At 46.2% G+C, this 20,664-nt stretch overlaps 1 protein-coding gene across 3 annotated transcripts in view; it reads right to left on the bottom strand.

Moving 5' to 3' along the window:
* The window catches only part of LOC144671448 (inositol-tetrakisphosphate 1-kinase-like), a 56,015-nt gene that overhangs the window by 13,155 nt on the left and 22,196 nt on the right, over positions 1 to 20,664 (bottom strand). For 2 of the 3 annotated variants that reach the window (XM_078533357.1, XM_078533358.1), the window contains exons 3-6: positions 10,733 to 10,858; positions 7,814 to 7,931; positions 4,951 to 5,049; positions 3,033 to 3,073 (exon numbers count right to left, since the gene is read on the bottom strand). In XM_078533357.1, the coding sequence (XP_078389483.1) occupies positions 3,033 to 3,073; positions 4,951 to 5,049; positions 7,814 to 7,931; positions 10,733 to 10,858 (384 nt within the window). Of the gene's footprint in view, positions 1 to 3,032; positions 3,074 to 4,950; positions 5,050 to 7,813; positions 7,932 to 10,732; positions 10,859 to 11,124; positions 11,178 to 20,664 lie in introns of all 3 variants that reach the window. The other variant, XM_078533359.1, reaches the window with a different exon arrangement.

Below are 20,664 nucleotides of genomic sequence, written 5' to 3'. Positions count from 1 at the left end.
AAAACCTTTCAGGATTTTAAAGACTGTGATTAGGTCACCCCTCAGCCTTCAGAGAATAGAGGCCCAGCCCATTGATCCTTTCCTGATAATGCATACCCCTCATTTCTGGTATCGCCCTGGTAAATTTTCTCTGCCCCCTCTCCAGTGTCTCTGTATCCTTTTTATATTATGGTGACCAGAACAGCACACAGTACTCTATAAGTGTGGTCTAAACAACGTTCGATACAGGTTCAGCATAACTTCCCTACTTTTCAAAGCTGTTACACCTCCACCATAAGTAACTACGACTGGGCACTGGGTATAGGCTGTAAGGGAGGTCTCGTGGCACAGTGGGTAGTGTCCCTGCCTCTGGGCCAGAAGTTCTGGGTTCAAGTCCCACTTCAGGACTTGATGGACATGGAAAGTGCGTTCATAATGTGGCCAAACAGGTTGATCATCAGCCTGTAAATCCTTCCAATACGCCCGATGGAAGGCGGTAAGAGAGGGTGAGTTTCCTGGTCAGTCATACTGCACAAGGCAATGGCAAACCACTGCAGTATTTTGCCAAGCATAATCATGGACCAATCCAATGGAAGTCCATGGTCGCCAACGCCCTCTTAGGTCATGGTATCTGGAGGAGGAGGATAGACCGAAAAGGAGATGACAGCATCTTTTGTCATTGTAAGGATATTAGGAGTAAAATTGACAGGTTTTACTGCCAACATGCATTGTGTATTGTCACACAGACCCAGTTTAATTACAACTGCTGGTGCCTCAAGGGAACTCAAAGGCTATTAGAACTTGCAAAAGTGGCTCAGGTCAGATAAAGAAGTGCAAGAATCTGAAATGATGGGAAAAGCAGAACTGGTAAAGAGATGGACTCTAATACATGCGAACATACAAATTAGGAGCATTAGGCCATTCAGCCCCTCGAGCCTGCTCTGCCATTCAAGAAGGTCATGGCTGATCTGGCTGTGGCCTCAATGCCACTATCCTGCCTACCCCCGACACCCTTTGATTCCCTCGTTAGTCAAGAATCTATCTACCCCGGCCTTAAAGATATTCAATGACCCTGCCTCTACCACTCGCGGGGGAACAGAGTTCCACACACTCACGACCATCCATCACTTTAACCACCTGAGCTGTGAGCAAGAAAGCTCATGTTCTGCCAATATGTCTAAACCTGATCAAGCAGAGTCAGAAAGCAGACAGTACACGCAGTGCCAAGATGGGAAGGTAAAACTGGGAGAGTGCCAACACTGACAAGCTATAAATAAAAACAAGAAATTGCTGGAAATACTCAGCAGGCCAGGCCAGCATCTGCGGCGAGAAACAGAGTTAATGTTTCAGGTCGGGGATGCACTTTCATCTGTTTATTTGTGCTGATCAAGGGTCACTCTGACCTGAAACATTTACTCTGTTTCTCTACGCAGGAGCTGCCCGGCCTGCTGAGTGTTTCCAGCAATTCCTGTTCCCACTTCAGATTTCCAGCATCCGTAGTATTTTGCTTTTGAATGACTAAGTTTTGATGGTTTGACTAAAAAAGGGGTTTAAGGACACGACAGCTTTGAGTTGTCGAGGTTGAGATGCCACACTGGTGGGGGTAACGGGACAACACTCTCTAGCGCCCGCCCACCCCCTCCCCAGGGAAAAACGGGATTATTTTCTCTGTAAACCACTGACCCGGAACAATATTCGTTTCAGCTCAACACGAAATACTGTTGGACCCAATCAGAATCTATTACACCACTCCTTCCCCCCGTGTGGATCTCTGTTCAGTCACGTCTCTATGAAACTGGTGACTGAAAGCGTGTGTGACAATGTTAGAAACACAGGTCCCTTTAAGAGTAAACCAGGGCTAGCTTCAGAGTGAATTGAGAGCAGGTGATGCTCATTGAAGCCTGGACTTAAAGAGCTGGGTTTCCCGCTGTGGCTCAGTTCATAGCACCCTCGTCTTTGAATCAGAGGGTTGTGGGTTCATGTCCCACTCCCGGAAACCAAGAACTGTGATTGTACGCGAAAGAGTTGCAATCTGTGACTGTTGATAACTCGAAAGAGTTTCCCCCCCAGTTGGGGACTGGTTCAGGGGGAGGACCGGACCGGACCGGACCGAGAAGGGAAGAGTGGAAACTGGCAATTGTACTGAACTATAGATTAACAATAAAACAGTTGTGATTCACAGAATGTCTTCAGCTGCCTGATTCGGTAAATGGATATCCACCTATTAAACAGTGTGCACAGATATGCCAATACTGCCCACTGGCACGGAGAGCGATGTTTCCTATGCCAAGCGACGTTCTGTTTGTGGGCAGCGCCTGTAACTTGTATGTTTTCAGGCCTGTGTGCGTTTCACCCCTGTCCCTTCTAAATCCCCGATTAGGCCTCAATCACGTGGAGGCCTGCGTCCGATTCTGGCAGCACGTTTTAGGGAGACTTTAAAGGCTGATGAGAGAGCAGGTGATGATTTACCGGAAGTGGGGGTAGTAGGGATGAGGGACTAGAGAAGTTGGGATTGTTCCCCTTATCAGAGAAGATTCAGGAGAGATTTAATAGAGATGTTCAAAATAGTGAAAGGCCACAGTTTTAGGATAATTGACCCAAAAGTGCCAGGGGGAGACGAGGAGAATATGCTTTTCACACAGCGAGTTGTTGTAATCTGGAATGTACTGCCTGAAAGGGTGGTGGAAGCAGATTCGATACTAACTTTCAAAAGGGAATTGGATAAGTATTTGAAGGGGAGAAAAATATTGGGGAAGAGCAGTGGAGGGCAGTGGGACTAATTGGATTAGCTCTTTCAAAGTGCTGGCTTATCATGATGGGCTGAATGGCCTCAGCCTCTGCGTGTGTGTGTGATTTACTTTTGGACTTCCTCATTAAGCAGCGGACAGGGATATTATTGGGTTTAACCCTTAAATCACAAACAATCATCATTGATAAGACGCCAAATGCACTCAGATCTATTCTGCACCATGCGAGATTGGAAATAATTCCACAACAAGCACTTACTGCATTTAAACATGAATATAAATATGATATTTAAGACTGCTACTCACATCATGGGAGCTTGACCCCTGTGCAACCCTGGTTTTACAAACTGAAAAAGGAAGAAATCAAAAATTAAATTAAATTAAACCCATTCTCCAAGTAACGGGTCAGAATGGTTCAGAGTCCCCATGGAAGGTGAGTCCGGAAGTCCAACAATATGACGATGACTAATTTTTAATGATGTTGGTTGAGGGATAAATATTGGCTCTCTGTACACCAGGGAGAACTACCCCCTGCTCTTCTTTGAATGGTAGCTGTGGGATCTTTTACCTCCACTTGAGAGGGCAGGTGAAGCCTTGGTTTAATGCCTCAACTGAAAGATGGCATCTCCAAGCACACACATTGGACTAGCGTTCACCTCACATCCCCATTCTGACACCTCGCTGTGTGCCCACACTTTCCAGCAAGGGTCACAGGGCAGCAATCAGGAGCAGGGATCCTGAATAGACACCCCGCCCCACCCCAACCCAAACCACCCCCACCCCCTAGCCAGTGATACTGAGGCCAACTGGAGTAGCCCTTAACTGTCTCATTGGCTGGAATCAGTTAGTTCAGGACAAGCTGGGACTGTCCATGTGTATTTTGCTCAGGTAAACACTTGTCAAATGAGGTTTTATTAAACTTCTCTTTATTAAATGTCAATATTAATCAGCATTTTCTTTCCTTTCCTCTAGTGACCTTTGCCCTTAGCATGCAGACTGCAGCATGTTACACACGGGCTAACACAGAGCGTGTTGCACACAGCCAGAGCACATTCCACATACAGATAGAACACCATCTGTGGCACCTTCTCAGACAAGAACACAACAGTGGTTTCATAACATGAAAACTGAGAGAACAGCAGGCGGGGGTGATGAGAAAGAGAGAGAGGAAAGGTGGGGGGTAGAGAGAGAAAGAGAGAGGGTGAGAGAGAAAAGGGGAGGGAGAGAGAATGAAAAACGTGCATTTCTATGACACCTTTCACAACCACCAGATGTTCGAAAGCACTACAGCCAATGAAGTACTTTTGTAGCGTAGTCACAGTTGCAGTGTAGGAAATGGGCAGCAAATTTGCACACAGTAAGCTCCCACAAACAACCTGATTATGACCAAATAATTGCTTTATCTTGATTGAAGGATAAATATTGACCAGGGCACCAGGGAGAACTCCCCTGCACTTCAAAATAGTTTTCTGTCTACCTTAGAGGGCAGACAGGACTATTGTTTGACATCTAATCTGAATGACAGAACCTCTGGCAGTGCGACACTCCCTCGGTACTGCACTGGGAGTATCAGCCTAGATTTTGTGCTCAAGTCCTGCATGGGGCTTGAACCCATATAGGCAGCAAGGCATCAGAGAGAGAGTGAGAGAGGGAAGGGCGAAAACAAGAGTGAGCAAGAGATGTCGAGAGAGAGGACGAGCAAGAGAGGGTGAGAGAGAGCAAGAGAGGGAGGGCGAGTGAGAGTGAGAGAGAGCAAGAGAAGGTTGACGAGAGAGGGAGGCAGAGAGAGAGTAAGAGAATGAGAAAACGAGCAGAGTGAGAGAGAATGAGAAGGGCAGGAGAAAGAGTGAAAAGGCAAGAAAAGACACACACACAGGTGATGAGAGCCACTGAAAGGCACAGACACAGATACACACGTACACACAGATGCTGACACACACACGCAGACACACATTGACACACAGACACTGACACACAGACACACACACAGATGCTGACACACACACAGACACACATTGACACACAGACACTGACAAACAGGCACACACACACTGACACACACACACACAGACATACATTGACACACAGACACTGACACACAGACACACACACACACTGACACATGCACAGGCACTGACACACACACAGACACTGACACTGACACACAGACACTGACACACACACACTGACACTGACACACTGACACTGACACACAGATACTCACTGAGTGGAAAGGTCAATTTTTGTTCTTTAATCAGATGCAGGATCTCGCTCTGGTTTCCTGTCGCCAGTTCCAGATATGGAGGATTGCAGAACTGATTATCTAGGGTATAGAAAGTACTTTTTTTTAAAAAAAGGGAAATGAGAGAGAGAAATGAGGATCCTAACAGGAATGGCCATGCCAGAACTCCATTCACACCACTGTGAGCAACAACAGACAAACGGTCTTACCTGTAGCAGATGTTTGTGGGGAGGAAGGGAATAGTCTTTATTCAAGTATCTATAGTATTTGACTGCTCCATGAAGAGCATCAGAGGCAGTTAAGCAACGATAACAAACAGGTTGCCAAAATGTCATGAGGTGGAAATACTGTTCTGGGGCAAATTGCTACTACGAGGAATGCATTACTCATTAACAGGTATTTCCGAGGCCAATAATATTCAGAAAAACATGATTCCATGCCAGAATTTAAGAACACAGAAATAGGGGCAGTAGATCATATGACCCATCGAGCCCGCTCCGCCATTCAGTACGATCATGGCTGATCTTGGGCTTCAACCTCAATTTCCCACGTGCTCCCCATTTGCTTTAATTCCCTGAGAGAATAAAAATCTGTCTATCCCAGCCTTGATTGTGTTCGACAATTGAGCATCTACAACCCTCTGGGGTAGAGAATTCCAAAGATTCTCAACCCTTTGAGTGAAGTAACTTCTCTTCATCTCAGTCTCACATGATTGGCCCCTTATCCTGACACCGTACCCCTGTGCTCTCTGTCCCCCAGCCAGGGGGAAACAACCTCTCAGCATCTACCCTGTCAAACCCCTTCAGAATTTAGACGGCTTTAATCTGCCAGTTTGACCTTGCTTGGTCATTAAATTAAACCGAGTTATTAAAAGACACTGGGATCGATTTTCATCGCTTTGCCTCTGTATGGACGATGACTGCCTGAAGATAGGATTGGCAGCCTCAACGTTGGCATCGCCAACTCGGGTCAGGCGTATTCCTGGAGGCTTCATCACATGAACCAGTACCTCCCAACTGCCCCCACCATTGGCTGCCCCACCCCCCTCTATCCAAGCCTTCCCATGGTCCCTTTGGAAAGCGAAGATTTTTCATTGCCTGATTGGACGATTCTCGACAGTAGGTCAAAGAACCTTTTTTCCCACCATTGCTAGTATTTTCCTTAAATGAACATAAAAGTTCAAAGAAAACGGAATTTCTTGTTTGCTGCGCCCAATGATATTTTTTCATCACAGCAGAGTCCTGGGGATTCACATACAGTTCCTGAAGACTCCTGCAGCCAAGCCTGTAGGGATGGCAACCCCGTCTTACTGCCCCTTGAGCAGTGGCTGATGTGGAGGGTGCCATTTTGAAAGCGGCCTAACGCTGGGTGTCCACCGCTCGGGCCCGCACTCAATCCCAGACTGCCTGCAGCTCCCGCAAGCTCCAGTTCACAGAATGGTTACAGCACAGAAGGAGGCTATTCAGCCCATCGTGCCCATGCTGGCTCTCTGCAAGAGCAACTCACCTAGTCCCACTTACTCCCCCCCTCCCTTCCCCCACCCATCCCGCACCCACCCCCAACCCCTGCAACCCTGAAAATCTTTCTCTTCAGGGGATGGTTTTATATGTCACTTTTGGTTGTCAGAAAACATTGCAAGAAATTATTTTAAATAATAATTTGCTAGCTGCCAAACTGCCCACAACTCTCGTTGAGGAACGGGTAAGCACTGTTGTCATGGGAGCAACAGTCACGGCAGCCATTTTGTACTGGCACTACCACACAAAGCAATTAATGTGGGGAAGTGATGGCTTAGTGATATTGTTGCTGGCCAATGTTCTCGGGTCCTGGGTTTGAATCCCTCCGCAGCAGATGGTGGAATTTTAATTCAATAAAAATCTGGAATTGTGACAAACCCATCTGGTTCACTAATGCCCTTTAGGGAAGGAAATCTGTCTGCCCTACATGTGACTCCAGACCCGCAGCAATGTGGTCGACTCTTAAGTGCCCTCTCTGTTGTATCAAACAGCTGCAAAGTCACAAGAAAGGAATGAAACTGGACGGACCACCCGGCATCGACCCAGGCACTGTGGGTGCACCTACACCAAATGGACTGCAGTGGTTCAGGAAGGCAGCTCACCACCCCTAGGGATGGGCAATAAATGCTTGCCCAACCAGCGAAGCCCACATCCCATGGATGAATTTTTAAAAAATGCTTTTATGTTAGCCGTGAGAAGGTATCTCAGAAAATAGGAGCAGGAGCCCTCTTTGAGCCTGCTCCACTACTCAATATGATCATGGCTGATCCTCTATCTCAACGCCATACTCCTGCTCTCTCCCCATACTCTTGGGCTCCTCTAGTGTCTAGAAATCTATGTACTTCCTTCTTAAATATATTCAGTGACTTGGCCGCCACAGCCTTCTGGGGGTATAGAGAACTGCAAGGGTTCACCACCCTCCAAGTGAAGAAATGTCTCCTCATCTCTGTCCTAAATGGCCTACCCCATATCCTGAGATTGTGACCCCTTGTTCTAGAACGCCCCCCAGCCAGAGGAAACATCATCCCTGCATCTAGTCTATCCAGCCCTGTCAGAATTTTATACATTTCAAGAGGGCCCTGAATACAGGCCTAGTCAACTCAATCTCTCCTCATATGACAATCCTGTCATCCCAGGAATCTCATCTCCTAGATGGAACAACAAACTCACCAATGCAGGAAGGCAAGGTCTCGGTTTAATGCCTCAATTTAACACTGGGACTTCTGACAAAGCTGCATTCCATTTAGCGCTGCACCAGGGCCTCGAGCCTGGGAGCTCGAGCTCTGGAACCCACAACACAACAGTGCCCAAAATCAGAGGGAACCAACCTTGGTCCAAGGCCTGCAACTCCTGAATAAGTTTGTAGGATTGGAAACGATCAGAGAGTCTTCGCATCGCAGGCAAGGGATCCAAAATGATAGTCTGAGGGTGTGCTTCAACATAATCCTGGAATTAAAGGGTTAAAAATAAAACCAACAGTCACAAGAAAGAGCATCTCTATAGCACCTTTTGCAACCTCAGGACCTCCCAAAGTGCTTTACAGCCAAAGTAGTGATTTTTTTTTAAGTGTAATGTAGGAAAAGCGGCAGCCAATTTGCGCACAGCAAGGTCCCACACACAGCAATAACCAGATCACCCCTTTTTTAAAAAAAAAGTGTTTGTTGAGAGATAAATGGTGGCCCCAGGAAGAATTCCCCTGCTCATCTATGAGGAAACGTCATTGTTGAGCTGAATTCCACTCTCAGCGCCATGTCTTAAACCGTTGTGTGCGGACGAGTGACAGAACAGATGAATCGGATGAAGGTAAAATGGGTTTAGAAATTATCGGTCCCTCTCCTCAGGGCATCATTTAACTGCCCACAATTCATAGGATGTACAGGATAGAAACAGGCCATTCGGCCCAACTGATCCATGCTGGCGTTGGTGCTCCACATGAGTCTCTGCCCATCTTACTTCATCTCACCCTATCAACATATCCTTCTATCCCTCTCACCCTCATCTACTTATCCAGCTTCCCCTTTAAATGCGTCAACGTTATTTGCCTCACCCACTCCCTTGAGGTAGCGAATTCCACATTCTCACCACTCTCTGGGTAAAGAGGTTTCTCCTTTTAATTAATGGCTCTCTGGGATTGTGTGAGGGAAGGTGGATGTGGGTCTGGGGTAGTAACTGGAAGAGACCTAGAATCCTTTAAGTGGAAGGAGGGATTTAATATAATAATTTACAGGTTAACCTCCCCCCCACCCCAACCCCACCAGACTAGCCACAAGGATGGTCGGTGGTGGACATCGCAATTCAGGAATTTAATCTAAACCATGTGACAGTTAAACTGAGAGTCCTTGTTACTGACAATGGGAACCATTCCACACCTTTCCCATTCCTTACCCTGATGGTTTTTCTTATTGATTCATGGGATGTGGGCTTCGCTGGCTGGGTCAGCATTTATTGCCCCTCCTTAATTGCCCTTGAGGAGGTGGTGATCAGCCACCATCTTGAAGCTGAGAGGCAAGTTAAGCCACCGCAGAGTCAACCACATTGTGGTGGGGTTGCCAACTGTGATTAAATGTATTCCTGGAGGTTTCGTCACATGACTTGCCCCATGCTCCAACCGATAGTCGGCCAACACGTCCATCCTTCCTCCCGCCTTCCTACGCCAATTGGAAAGCAAAAAGGCTCATTACCCATAATGATTGACTGTCCAACAGTCTTTCACCCCACCCCCCTTCATTTTCAATATCTGGTAAAAGGGAATTTTCAAAGACAATGATAAAAATGAACAAACATTTTTTAATGTCCCGATGATTTTTCTCCAGGGTTGCACAAAGCAGTGTCCTGGAGATCGGCCTTCAATTCCTGGAGACTCCAGCCTGAAGGCCTAGCTGTGTGAAGACCTAGCGGTCACACGTAGGCCAGACCAGATATGGGTGGCAGATTTCCTTCCCTAAAAGGGCATTCGAGAACCCGATGGGTTTTTAGAACAATCCAGTTGCTTGTATGGTTAATTACTGGCACCAGCTTTTTATCCCAGGTTGACTTCATTAATTGGATTTAAATCCGCCCCCAGCTGCCATGGTGGGATTTGAACTCACATAACATAAAGACTGTTCTACCGTACACCCACTCAGAAATAAAGAGAGGGAACTTCAGTTATTGTGGAGGGGCTGGAGAAGCTGGGATTGTTCTCCTTAGGACAGAGAAGGTGAAGCGAAACTTGATAGGGGGTGTTTAAAATCACAGGCGGACTTGATAGAGCGAATAAGGCGAAACTGGGTTCCATTTGGCAGAAGGGTCGGTAACGAGGAGGACACAGATTTACAGTGACTAGCAGAAGAACCAGAGACGACATGAGGATTTTTTTTTTGTTTTTATGCAGTGAGCTGTTAGGATCTGGAATGTGCTGTCTGAAAGAGTGACCAAAGCAAACTCACCTTTCAAAAGGGAACTGAATAAATAACTTATATTTATACAACACCTTTAATGTAATGAAACGTCCCAAGGCACTTCACAGGAGCACTATAAAACAAAGTATGACACCGAGCCACATGAGGAGATATAAGGTCAGATGACCAAAAGCTTGGTCAAAGAGATAGACTTTAACAAGTGTCTTAAAGGAGGAAAGCGAGGTAGAGAGATGGAGAGGTTTAGGGAGGGGATTCCAGAGCTTGGGGCCCAGGCAGCTGAAGGCCCAGCCACCAACGGTGAAGCGATTAAAATCAGGTCTGCTCGAGAAGCCAGAATTAAAGGAGCACAGAGATCTCGGAAGGTTGTGGGGCTGGAGGGGGTTACAGAGATAGGGAAGGGCGAGGCCATGGAAGGATTTGAAAACAAGGGTGAGAATTTTAAAATCAAGACGTCGCTTGACCAGGACCCTGTAGGTCAGCGAGCACAGGGGTGAGAGGGGAACGGGACTCGGTGCAAGTTAAGAGAGAGAGGCAGCAGATTTTTGAATGACCTCATGTTTACGGCGGGTAGAATGTGGGAGAACAGGCGGGTGTAAGTTGGTATAGTCGAGCCTAGAGGTAATGAAAGCATGAGTGAGGGTTTCAGCAGCAGATGAGCTGAGGCAGGGGCAAAGTGGTGGAGGTGGAAATAGGCGGTCTTAGTGATGGGGGGCGAAATCTTAGCAGGGCTGTGGCAAAAGAGCAGGGGTGAGTGAGTCTGGCTCTTTCCAAGAGCCGGTACAGGAGTGAAGGACCAAATGTACTCCTCCTGTCCTGTATGGTTCTCGGTGTCAATGACTTGCTTACCTGAAATTTCTGGATGAGCTGTTGCGACTGTGCATCCTTCTGATCTGCCTCCAGCATCAGATCTGAAAGTTTGTGAATGATCATATCAAAGGGTCCCTGATCTTCGATCGATTTGGTGAGATCGATCTACAAAACAACAGCCAGGAGAAAATAAACGATTTTAAAAGCAAATCCAGAGCAAAGTTGCATTGACTGCATCAAATCCTATAACGGAACAAAAGAGTTCGGATTTCTGCTCAATACGCTTTCCCTTAACAACTCTTAACTCTGTTTACAGCCCAAGTCCGTGCAGAATTAAATCCCGCTCCTATTTGTGGGGAAACTCTCCCAGGACCTCTAACACAGCACCTGCAAGAGAATACAAGCCTATAACCAAACAGAACTGTCCTTACCTCCAGCTCCTAATCTCCCTGTCGTGCCTTCAATTGCAGCAATTTCATCAACACTTGAAGCAAAGGAGATTGAGAAGAGAGTTGGTAGAGCTGTGCAAGATTATGACAGATTTATAGACAAAGAAAAGTTGTTCCCGTTTGCTGATGGTACAACGATTACGGGGCACAGTTCTAGTGCTGGAGCCTCAACTATTTACAATCTATAATAATGACTTGCCTGATTTAGGGGGAGAAGGTGGCGTAGTGCTAATGTCATTGGACTAATAAACCAGAGGCCCAGCCTAATGCTCTGGGTACATGGGTTCAAATCCCATTACAGTGACTGTGAAACTATTATCAATTGTAAAAACTGGCTCACTAATGCCCTTTGAGGAAGGAAATCTGCTACCCTTACCTGGTCAGGCCTACATGTGAGTCCAGACACACAGCAATGTGGTTGACTCTTGACTGCCCTTGAAATGGCCTAGTAGGGCAATTAGGGAACACATGCTGGTCTTGCCAGCAACACTACATCCCATGAAAGAATATTTTTTTTTTTTAAAATGAAGGGACCAATTATATGGTTGCGAAATTTACTCTACAAGGAGACTAGGTTGTAAAGAGGACACCAGGAGTCTGCGAAGGCATATAGACGGGTTAAGTTACTGGGCAAAAATTTGGCAGATGGGGTATAATGTGGGAAAATGTGAACTTGTGGACTTTGGCAGGAAGAATAGAGAAGCAGCATATTATCTAAATGGAGAGAGATCACAGAACTCAGGGGTACAGAGGGATCTGGGTGTCCTGGCACATGAATCATTAGAAGTTAGTATGCAGGTATAGCAAGTGAATAGAACTGTTAGAACGGAATGTTATCGTTTATTGCTGGGGGTATGGAAAAGTAGGGAAATATTGCTACAGTTGTATAGAGTGTTGGGAGACCACATCTGGAGTACTGTACACAGTATTGTTCTCTTTACTTAAGGAAATATATTATTGCATGAGAAACAGTTCAGAGAAGACCATAAGACCATAAGACATAGGAGCAGAAATTAGGCCATTCGGCCCATCGAGTCTGCTGATAAGTTTCAATCATGACTGATAAGTTTCTCAACCCCATTCTCCCGCCTTCTCCCCGTAACCTTTGATCCCCTTACCAATCAAGAACCTATCTATCTCCGTCTTAAATACACTCAATGACCTGGCCTCCACAGCCTTCTGTGGCAATGAATTCCATAGATTCACCACTCTCTGGCTAAAGAAGTTTCTCCTCATCTCTGTTCTAAAAGGTCTTCCCTTTACTCTGAGGCTGTGCCCTCGGGTCCTAGTCTCTCCTACTAATGGAAACATCTTCCCCACGTCCACTCTATCCAGGCCTTTCAGTATTCTGTAAGTTTCAATCAGATCCCCCTTCATCCTTCTAAACTCCATCAAGTATAGACCCAGAGTCCTCAAACGTTCCTCATATGTTAAGCCTTTCATTCCTGGGATCGTTCTCGTGAACCTCCTCTGGACCCTCTCCAGGGCCAGAACATCCTTCCTGAGATACGGGGCCCAAAATTGCTCACAATATTCTAAATGTGGTCTGACCAGAGCCTTATAAAGCCTCAGCAGCACATCCCTGCTTTTATATTCTATCCTCTTGAAATAAATGCCAACCTTGCATTTTCCTTCCTAACTACCGACTCAAACTGCAAGTTAACCTTAAGAGAATCCTGGACTAGGACTCCCAAGTCCCTTTGCACTCCGATTTCTGAATTCTCTCCCCATTTAGAAAATAGTCTATGCCTCTATTCTTCCTACCAAAGTGCATGACCTCACACTTCCCCACGTTGTATTCCATCTGCCACTTCTTTGCCCATTCTCCTAACCTGTCCAAATCCTTCTGCAGCCTCCCCGCCTCCTCAATACTACCTGTCCCTCCACCTATCTTTGTATCATCTGCAAACTTAGCCAGAATGCCCTCAGCTCCTTCATCTAGATCATTAATGTATAAAGTGAAAAGTTGTGGTCCCAACACTGACCCCTGCGGAACTCCACTAGTCACCGGCCGCCATCCTGAGAAGGACCCCCTTACCCCACTCTCTGCCTCCTGCCAGACAGCCAATGTTCTAACCATGCTAATACCTTGCCTCTAACACCATGGGCTCTTATCTTACTGAGCAGCCTCCTGTGCAGCACCTTGTCAAAGGCCTTTTGGAAGTCCAAGTAGATAACATCCATTGGCTCTCCTTTGTCTAACCTACTCATTACCTCCTCAAAGAATTCTAACAGATTTGTCAGGCATGACCTCCCCTTGATGAAACCATGCTGACTTTGCCCGATTTTACCATGCACTTCCAAGTATTCTGAAATCTCATCCTTAATAATGGATTCTAAAATCTTACCAACGACCGAGGTCAGGCTAATCGGCCTGTAATTTCCCGTCTTTTGCCTCACTCCCTTCTTAAACAGGGGGGTTACATTAGCGATTTTCCAGTCCTCTGGGACCCTCCCTGACTCCAGTGATTCCTGAAATATCACCACTAACACCTCCACTATCTCTTCAGTTATCTTCTTCAGAACTCTGGGGTGTAATCCATCTGGTCCAGGTGATTTATCCACCTTCAGACCTTTCAGTTTTCCTAGCACCTTCTCCTTGGTAATGGCCACCATACTCACATTGCCCCCCGACTCTCTAGAACTTTGGGGATGTCACTCGTGTCTTCCACTGTGAAGACTGACGCAAAGTACCTATTCAGTTCTTCTGCCATTTCTTTGTTCCCCACTACTACTTCTCCAGCTTCATTTTCCAGCAGCCCAATGTCCACTTTTGCCTCTCTCTTACCTTTTATATATCTAAAAAAACTCTTGCAATCTTCTTTTATATTACTGGCTATTTTACCCTCATATTTAATCTTCTCCCTCCTTATTTCTTTTTTAGTTGTCCTCTGTTGGTCTTTGTAGGCTTCCCAATCCCCTGGTTTCCCACTGCTCTTCACCGCATTGATGCTTTCTCTTTAGCTTTTATGCTGTCCCTGACTTCCCTTGTCAGCCATGGTTGCCTCGTCCTCCCTTTAGTATGCTTCTTCTTCCTTGGGATGAATTTTTGCTGTGTCTCCCAGATTACTCCCAGAAACTCCTGCCATTGCTGTTCCACTGTCTTTCCTGCTAGGCTCATCTCCCAGACAATTCTGGTCAGCTCCTCCCTCATGCCTCTGTAGTTGCCTTTATTCAACTGTAATGCCGTTACATCTGATTCCAGCTTTTTCCTCTCAAATTGCAGGGTAAATTCTATCATATTATGGTCACTTCCTCCTAAGGGTTCCTTCACCTTAAGCTCCCTTATCAAATCTGCCTCATTACACATCACTAAATCTAGAATTGCCTGTTCCCTAGTGGGCTCCACCACAAGCTGTTCCAAAAAGCCATCTCGTAGACATTCCACAAATTCCTTTTCTTGGGATCCACTACCAACCTGATTTTCCCAGTCTACCTGCATATTGAAATCCCCCATGATCACTGTAACCTTGCCTTTCTTACACGCCTTTTCTATCTCCTGGTGTATCTTGTGCCCCACATCCTGACTACTGTTCGGAGGCCTGTACATAACTCCCGTTATGGTTTTTTTACCTTTGCGGTTCCTCAACTCTACCCACACAGATTCTACATCATCTGACCCTACATCATTTCTTGCTATCGATTTAATTTCATTTCTTACTAACAAAGCAACCCCACCCCCTCTGCCAACCTGCTTATCTTTTCGATAGGATGTATATCCTTGGATATTTAGCTCCCAGTCCTGATCCCCTTGCAGCCATGTCTCCGCAATGCCCACCATATCATACCTGCCAATTTCAATCTGCGCCACAAGCTCATTTCCCTTATTTCGTATACTGCGTGCATTCAGATACAACACCTTCAGTCCTGTATTTCCCGTCCCCTTTCTCATTGTCATCCCTTTATCTGATGTGCTTGAAGTTAGATACCTAGCCCTTTCCAAACACTCTGTCCTATTTTGTGTTCTGGAGACTTTAATAGCCTCTCCTGGGCTCTCCTTTCTTTTCAGTTTTTTCATAATTTTCCATGAAGTTGAATCCACCCCCGCACACGCTAACCCGCTGTTTTGTTTCCCATTAGTCATACTTCTTGGAGTTTTACCCTTCCCTCCCCACCAACTTTCTAGTTTAAAGTCCTGTTGACCACCCTATTTACCCTTTTCGCTAGAACATTGGTCCCAGATCGGTTCAGGTGGAGACCGTCCCAAAGGTACAGATCCCTCCTGTTCCAATACTGATGCCAGTGCCCCACGAAATGGAACCTCTCTTTCCTGCACCACTCCTTTAGCCACGTGTTTACTTCCCTTATTCTCGCATCCCTATGCCAATTTGCACGTGGCTCGGGTAGTAATCTGGAGACTATAACCCTTGAGGACCTGTTCTTTAATTTAGTTCCTAGTTCCTGATAATCCCCAAACAGGTCCTCTTTCCTAGTCTTACCTATGTTATTGTCCCGACGTGGACCACAACAACTGGATCCTCCCCCTCCCTCTCCAATATCCTTTCAAGCCGGTCAGAGATGTCCCTCACCGGGCAGGCAACATACCATGCGGGACTCTCGATCCTGCTTACAAAGGATGCTATCAATTCCCCTAATTATAGAATCCCCTACAACTACCACTTGTCTTTTTGCTCCCCCTCTTGAATGGCCTCCTGTGCCACGGTGCCGTGGTCAGCTGGCTCATCCTCCCTACAGCCGTCTTCCTCATCCACACAGGGAGCAAGTACCTCGTACCTGTTGGACAAGGTCAAGAGCTGAGGCTCCTCTGTTCCTGAACACAGGATCCCTCTACCTGCCTCGCTTGCAGTCACACCCTGCTGACCCTGACCGGACTTGAGGTACTTAATCTACCGGGTGTGACCGCCTCCTGATACAAAGCGTCCAGGTAACTCTCCCCCTCCCGGATGTGCCGCAGCGTCCGGAGCTCGGACTCCAGCTCATCAATTCTGAGCCGGAGTTCCTCCAGCAACCAACACTTGCTGCAGATGTGGTCGCTGCGGCTCGCAATGGGATCTGCCAGCTCCCACATCATACAGCTACAGCACATCACCTGCCCAGCCATCTCGACTTAGATAATTAGTTTATTAATTAGCTTTGCAGTGTTTTTTTTTCAAATTTGGTGATTTCCTACCAACCAATCAGCTCACAGCTTTCCTGTGGCGTCACTTTTTCAGTTTTGGGCTGAAACGCAATGAGAAGGTTGTACTCAACTAATTCCAGGGAATTTCCTTGTAAAAACTGTTTCTGGAACCAGTCCAAAGTTAACAACTCCAGATTTGGCCAAGTGATTCATAAAATACAAACAGAAATCAATCTATCCAAACAATTGGTTAACAAAAATCATTCATGAGATTAGCGTTATCATTGGTATTGATTACATCAGCTACAGGTTTATTCAGGAGTAAAGGCAGGGTATGCAGTAGCACAGTGGCTATGTTGCTGGACTATTAACTTGGACAGCTGTGTTATCTAGAGACTTGAGTTCAAATCCCACCACGGCAGCTGAGGGAATTTAAATTTAATTCACTAAATAAATCTGGAATGAAAAGCTTGTCTCAGTAATGGTGACTGCATAATTATTGGTTGGTGCAAAAACCTATCTGGTTCACTAATGCCCCTTTAGGGGAGGAAATCTGCTGCACTTACCCAGTCTGACCTACATGTAACTCCAGACCCAAAGCGATGTGGTTGACTCTTAACTGCCCTCTGAAATAGCACTCTCTCGCCCTCCTGGGGCGAGAGGGGTTTTTATGAGGAAAGGTTGGGCCTATACTCATGGTCGTTTAGAAGGATTAGAGGTGATCTTATTGAAACATATAAGACCTTGCGGGTCTTTGACAGTGTGGGTGCCAAGAGAATATTTTGTTTTATGGGAGAGACTATAACCAGGGGGCACAATTTAAAAATAAGGAGCCTCTCATTTAAGATGGACTCATAGACATTTACAGCACAGGAGACCATTCTGCCCATCATGTCCATGCCAGTCAACAAAGATCTGATTACACTAATCCCATTTTCCAGCGTTTGGCCCACAGAGATGAGGAGAATTTTTTTCTCCCAGTGGATCATTAGTCTGTGGAATTCTCTTCCCCAGAGAGCAGTGGAGGCTGGGTCACTGAATATTTTTAAGGCCGAGGTAGATAGATTCTTGATTGACGTGGGGGTCACAGGTTAACAGGGGGTGAAGAGGAAAGTGGAGTTGAGGCCACAATCAGATCAGCCATGGATCTTACCAAATGGCGGAGCAGGCTCGAGAGGCCGAATGTTTTATTCCTGCTCCTAATTCATATATTCGTATTTTCATGTGTATGTTGAAGGTTTTGGGAAAGAGATGCAGGAGGGATGGTAATCACCTGGAATTCGCTGCCTATGAGAGTGGTGGAGGCGGAGATGATGAATGATTTCAAAATAAAATTGGATGGGTGCTTAAGGGAAATAAACTTGCGGAGCTATGGGGGATAGAGCGGGGGAATAGGACTGGCTGGATTGCTCTACAGAGAGCCGGCATGGAGTCGATGGGCCAAATGGCCTCCTTCCATGCTGTAACGACTCTATGACTTATTGGTGTGGCTATTGAGATGATTATGTGCCCCACATTGTGTTGTACATTGTTTGATCGCTTTTATTTTAAACAGATTGGGCTCAATGAAAGCAAAACTGAAATTCTAGTTTTCAACACAAACTGGGCTTGGGAAAGCAGAGTCCCCAAAGCTGCAGCTTCTCGGTTTCTGACTGAGGTCTGGCTCTTTACACCTACACCTATCTACAAATGGCTCAGTGCAAGGCACTGAATAACAGAAGGACAAAATCATCCAGCATAAAGTCAGGAGAAAAGGAAGGCAAGAGGGTGCCCATGAGCAAGAAAGAGGGAGGGTGAGAGAGCACGGGAGGGTGTGAGAGAGAGATCGATCAGGAGGGTGAGAGAGTGCTATTTCAGAGGGCAGTTGACTGGGTAAGTACAGTAGATTTCCTCCCCTAAAGGGGCATTAGTGAACCAGATGGGTTTTTGCACCAACCAATAATTATGCAGTCACCATTACTGAGACAAGCTTTTCATTCCAGATTTATTTAAGGAACTGAATTTAAATTCCCTCAGCTGCTGTAGTGGGATTTGAACTCAAGTCTCCAGATAACACAGCTGTCCAGATTACTAGTCCAGTAACATAACCACTGTGCCACAGTTTCCCCACCTTTACACCTGAATAAACCTGTAGCTGATGTAATCAATACCAATGATAATGCTAACCTCATAAGTAACTTTTGTTAACCAATTGTTTGGATAGATCAATTTCTGTTTGTATTTTATGAATCACTTGGCCAAGTCTGGAGTTGTTAACTTTGGAATGGTTCCAGAAGCAGTTTGTTCAAAGCTCAGAATCATCACTTTGATAACAATCAGCTCACTTAGGCATTGCCGAATTAGTTCATAGTGCATTAAACCGCACCCAGGGCAAAAGAAGGATCACTAAGAAATGTTCTTGTGGAGATTTGTCCTATAATAACCCACACTGTGATCCATCTCGTTAAAAGCACCATCTCTTTCTTTTCCCCATCCCAGCACAGGCACAATGGGCTGAATGGCCTCCTTCTGAGCTGTGTCGTTCTAGAATTCTAAAGACCACATTGTGTGCTGGGATACAGCAGAGGTAGGAACCTTCACAAAAAGTACCTGGAAGTGCACTTGAAGTGTAGTGACCTACAAGGCTACAGACCAAGAGCTGGAAAAGTGGGATTAGGCCAAAGGTCCTGCATGAGCACGATGGGCTGAATGGCCTCCCTCCAAGTTGTAAACTTCTGACTTCAATGCATCTCAATTGAGAAGAGAAGGTTGCGAGGGGATTTGACCGAGGTATTCAAAATCACGAGGGGTCTGGACAGGGTAGATAAGGAGAAACTGGTCCCATTGGTGGAAGGATCGAGAACCAGAGGGCCCAAATTTAAGGTGATTGGAAAAAGCAGCATCAGCGACATGAGGAAAAACCATTTTCACGCAGCGGGAGTGGTTAGGATCTGGAATGCGCTGCCTCACAGTGTGGCGGAGGCAGGTTCGATGGAGGCTTTCAAAAGGGAATTGGATCGGTGCCTGAAGGGAAAATATTTGCAGGGCTATGGATAAATGGTGCGGGAGTGGATCTAGCTGATTTGGTCTTGCAGAGAGCTGGCACAGAAACAACGGACTGAACGGCCTCCTTCTATGCTGCAGTCATACTGTGATTCTGAGAGGCCAGGCGGTCTCTGATGTCTAGGCCGATCTTCACGGCCTCTCCTGCAGTTTCCACACCCCAGCAGGGCTAACTGGACAGAAACCAGGCCTGAGGAACCTCAAACCTCCTTATCTCAAGGGGACTATGGCTTGTTGGACAGCTCCATCTTAGACTATTGTTACAATCCTTGGCCAGATCTCAGGATGTTGGGGGGGGAGAGCCGGTTAGGGAACAATAACATTTTGTTTAAAGTTGATAAAAATAAGGAACCTCTCATTTAAGATGGACTCATAGACATTCTGCCCATCATGTCCATGCCAGTCAACAAAGATCTGATTACACTAATCCCATTTTCCAGCATTTGGCCCACAGCCCACAGAGATGAGGAGAATTTTTTTCTCCCAGTGGGTCTCTTCCCCAGAGAGCAGTGGAGGCTGGGTCACTGAATATTTTTAAGGCCGAAGTAGATAGATTCTATCGACGAGGGGTTCGCAGGTTATCGGGGGTGAAGAGGAAAGTGGAGTTGAGGCCACAATCAGATCAGCCATGGATCTTATCAAATGGCGGAGATTCAAGGTGCCTGCTTTTGGAATAAAGCCACAAGATTCAATGGGCTTTGAACAAATAAAAATGAACTTTACTATACAAGTTCAGAAAGATAAAACAATTTACAATATGTATCGTATGCTCTGATATTCAGGTTAAGTAGGAGGTACGTGAGTCAGACACATCACACTACAGGGTAAATGACAGGTGCAACCCCAGAGTCCATGGGTTTCTCAAGAACCTACCCTGACGTCAGTCATATAATCTCGTTGAAACTCTGCCTCACAAGAGATTCCCAGCTTCACCTTCGAAGATCTCTCCTTGGAATTCTCTCCAAAACTCGCTCCCACTTGGATGGGCTTTAACAATGACCCACGTCACAGGGTTTCAATCTCGCCTGGATTCCTGACTATACTCAACACTAACTCACACGCACACTTTCAGATCTATAGCCGTGCCAAGCAGAACACCACCGGTTCCAAAAGGGTACCTTTGCCCCAACAGCCCTCTTTACTTAAAGTCTGTTCCCCGCAGCTCTTTCTTTAACTTAACTTAACTGGGCCCTGTTCCTATTCCTGTCCCTGGGACACTTGCAATCTGACTTCCCGAAGCTGACTGCTCAAGGAGCACTGTCCACTGACACTTGAACTGTTCTGGTGACCCATCAAAACACTCCCAGAGGGCCCCACCCTTGTTACTAGGCAGAAGCCAATGTAACAAGCATTGGTACATCCTGTGCCTGAAATGTTACAATCTCCACAGACTGTTAATT

Source organism: Cetorhinus maximus, chromosome 32, assembly GCF_964194155.1.
Source record: "Cetorhinus maximus chromosome 32, sCetMax3.hap1.1, whole genome shotgun sequence".
In the NCBI taxonomy this organism is placed as follows: Eukaryota; Metazoa; Chordata; class Chondrichthyes; order Lamniformes; family Cetorhinidae; genus Cetorhinus; species Cetorhinus maximus.
Note: the sequence above shows the minus strand (reverse complement) of the source record. Positions and strands in the feature narration are given on the sequence as shown.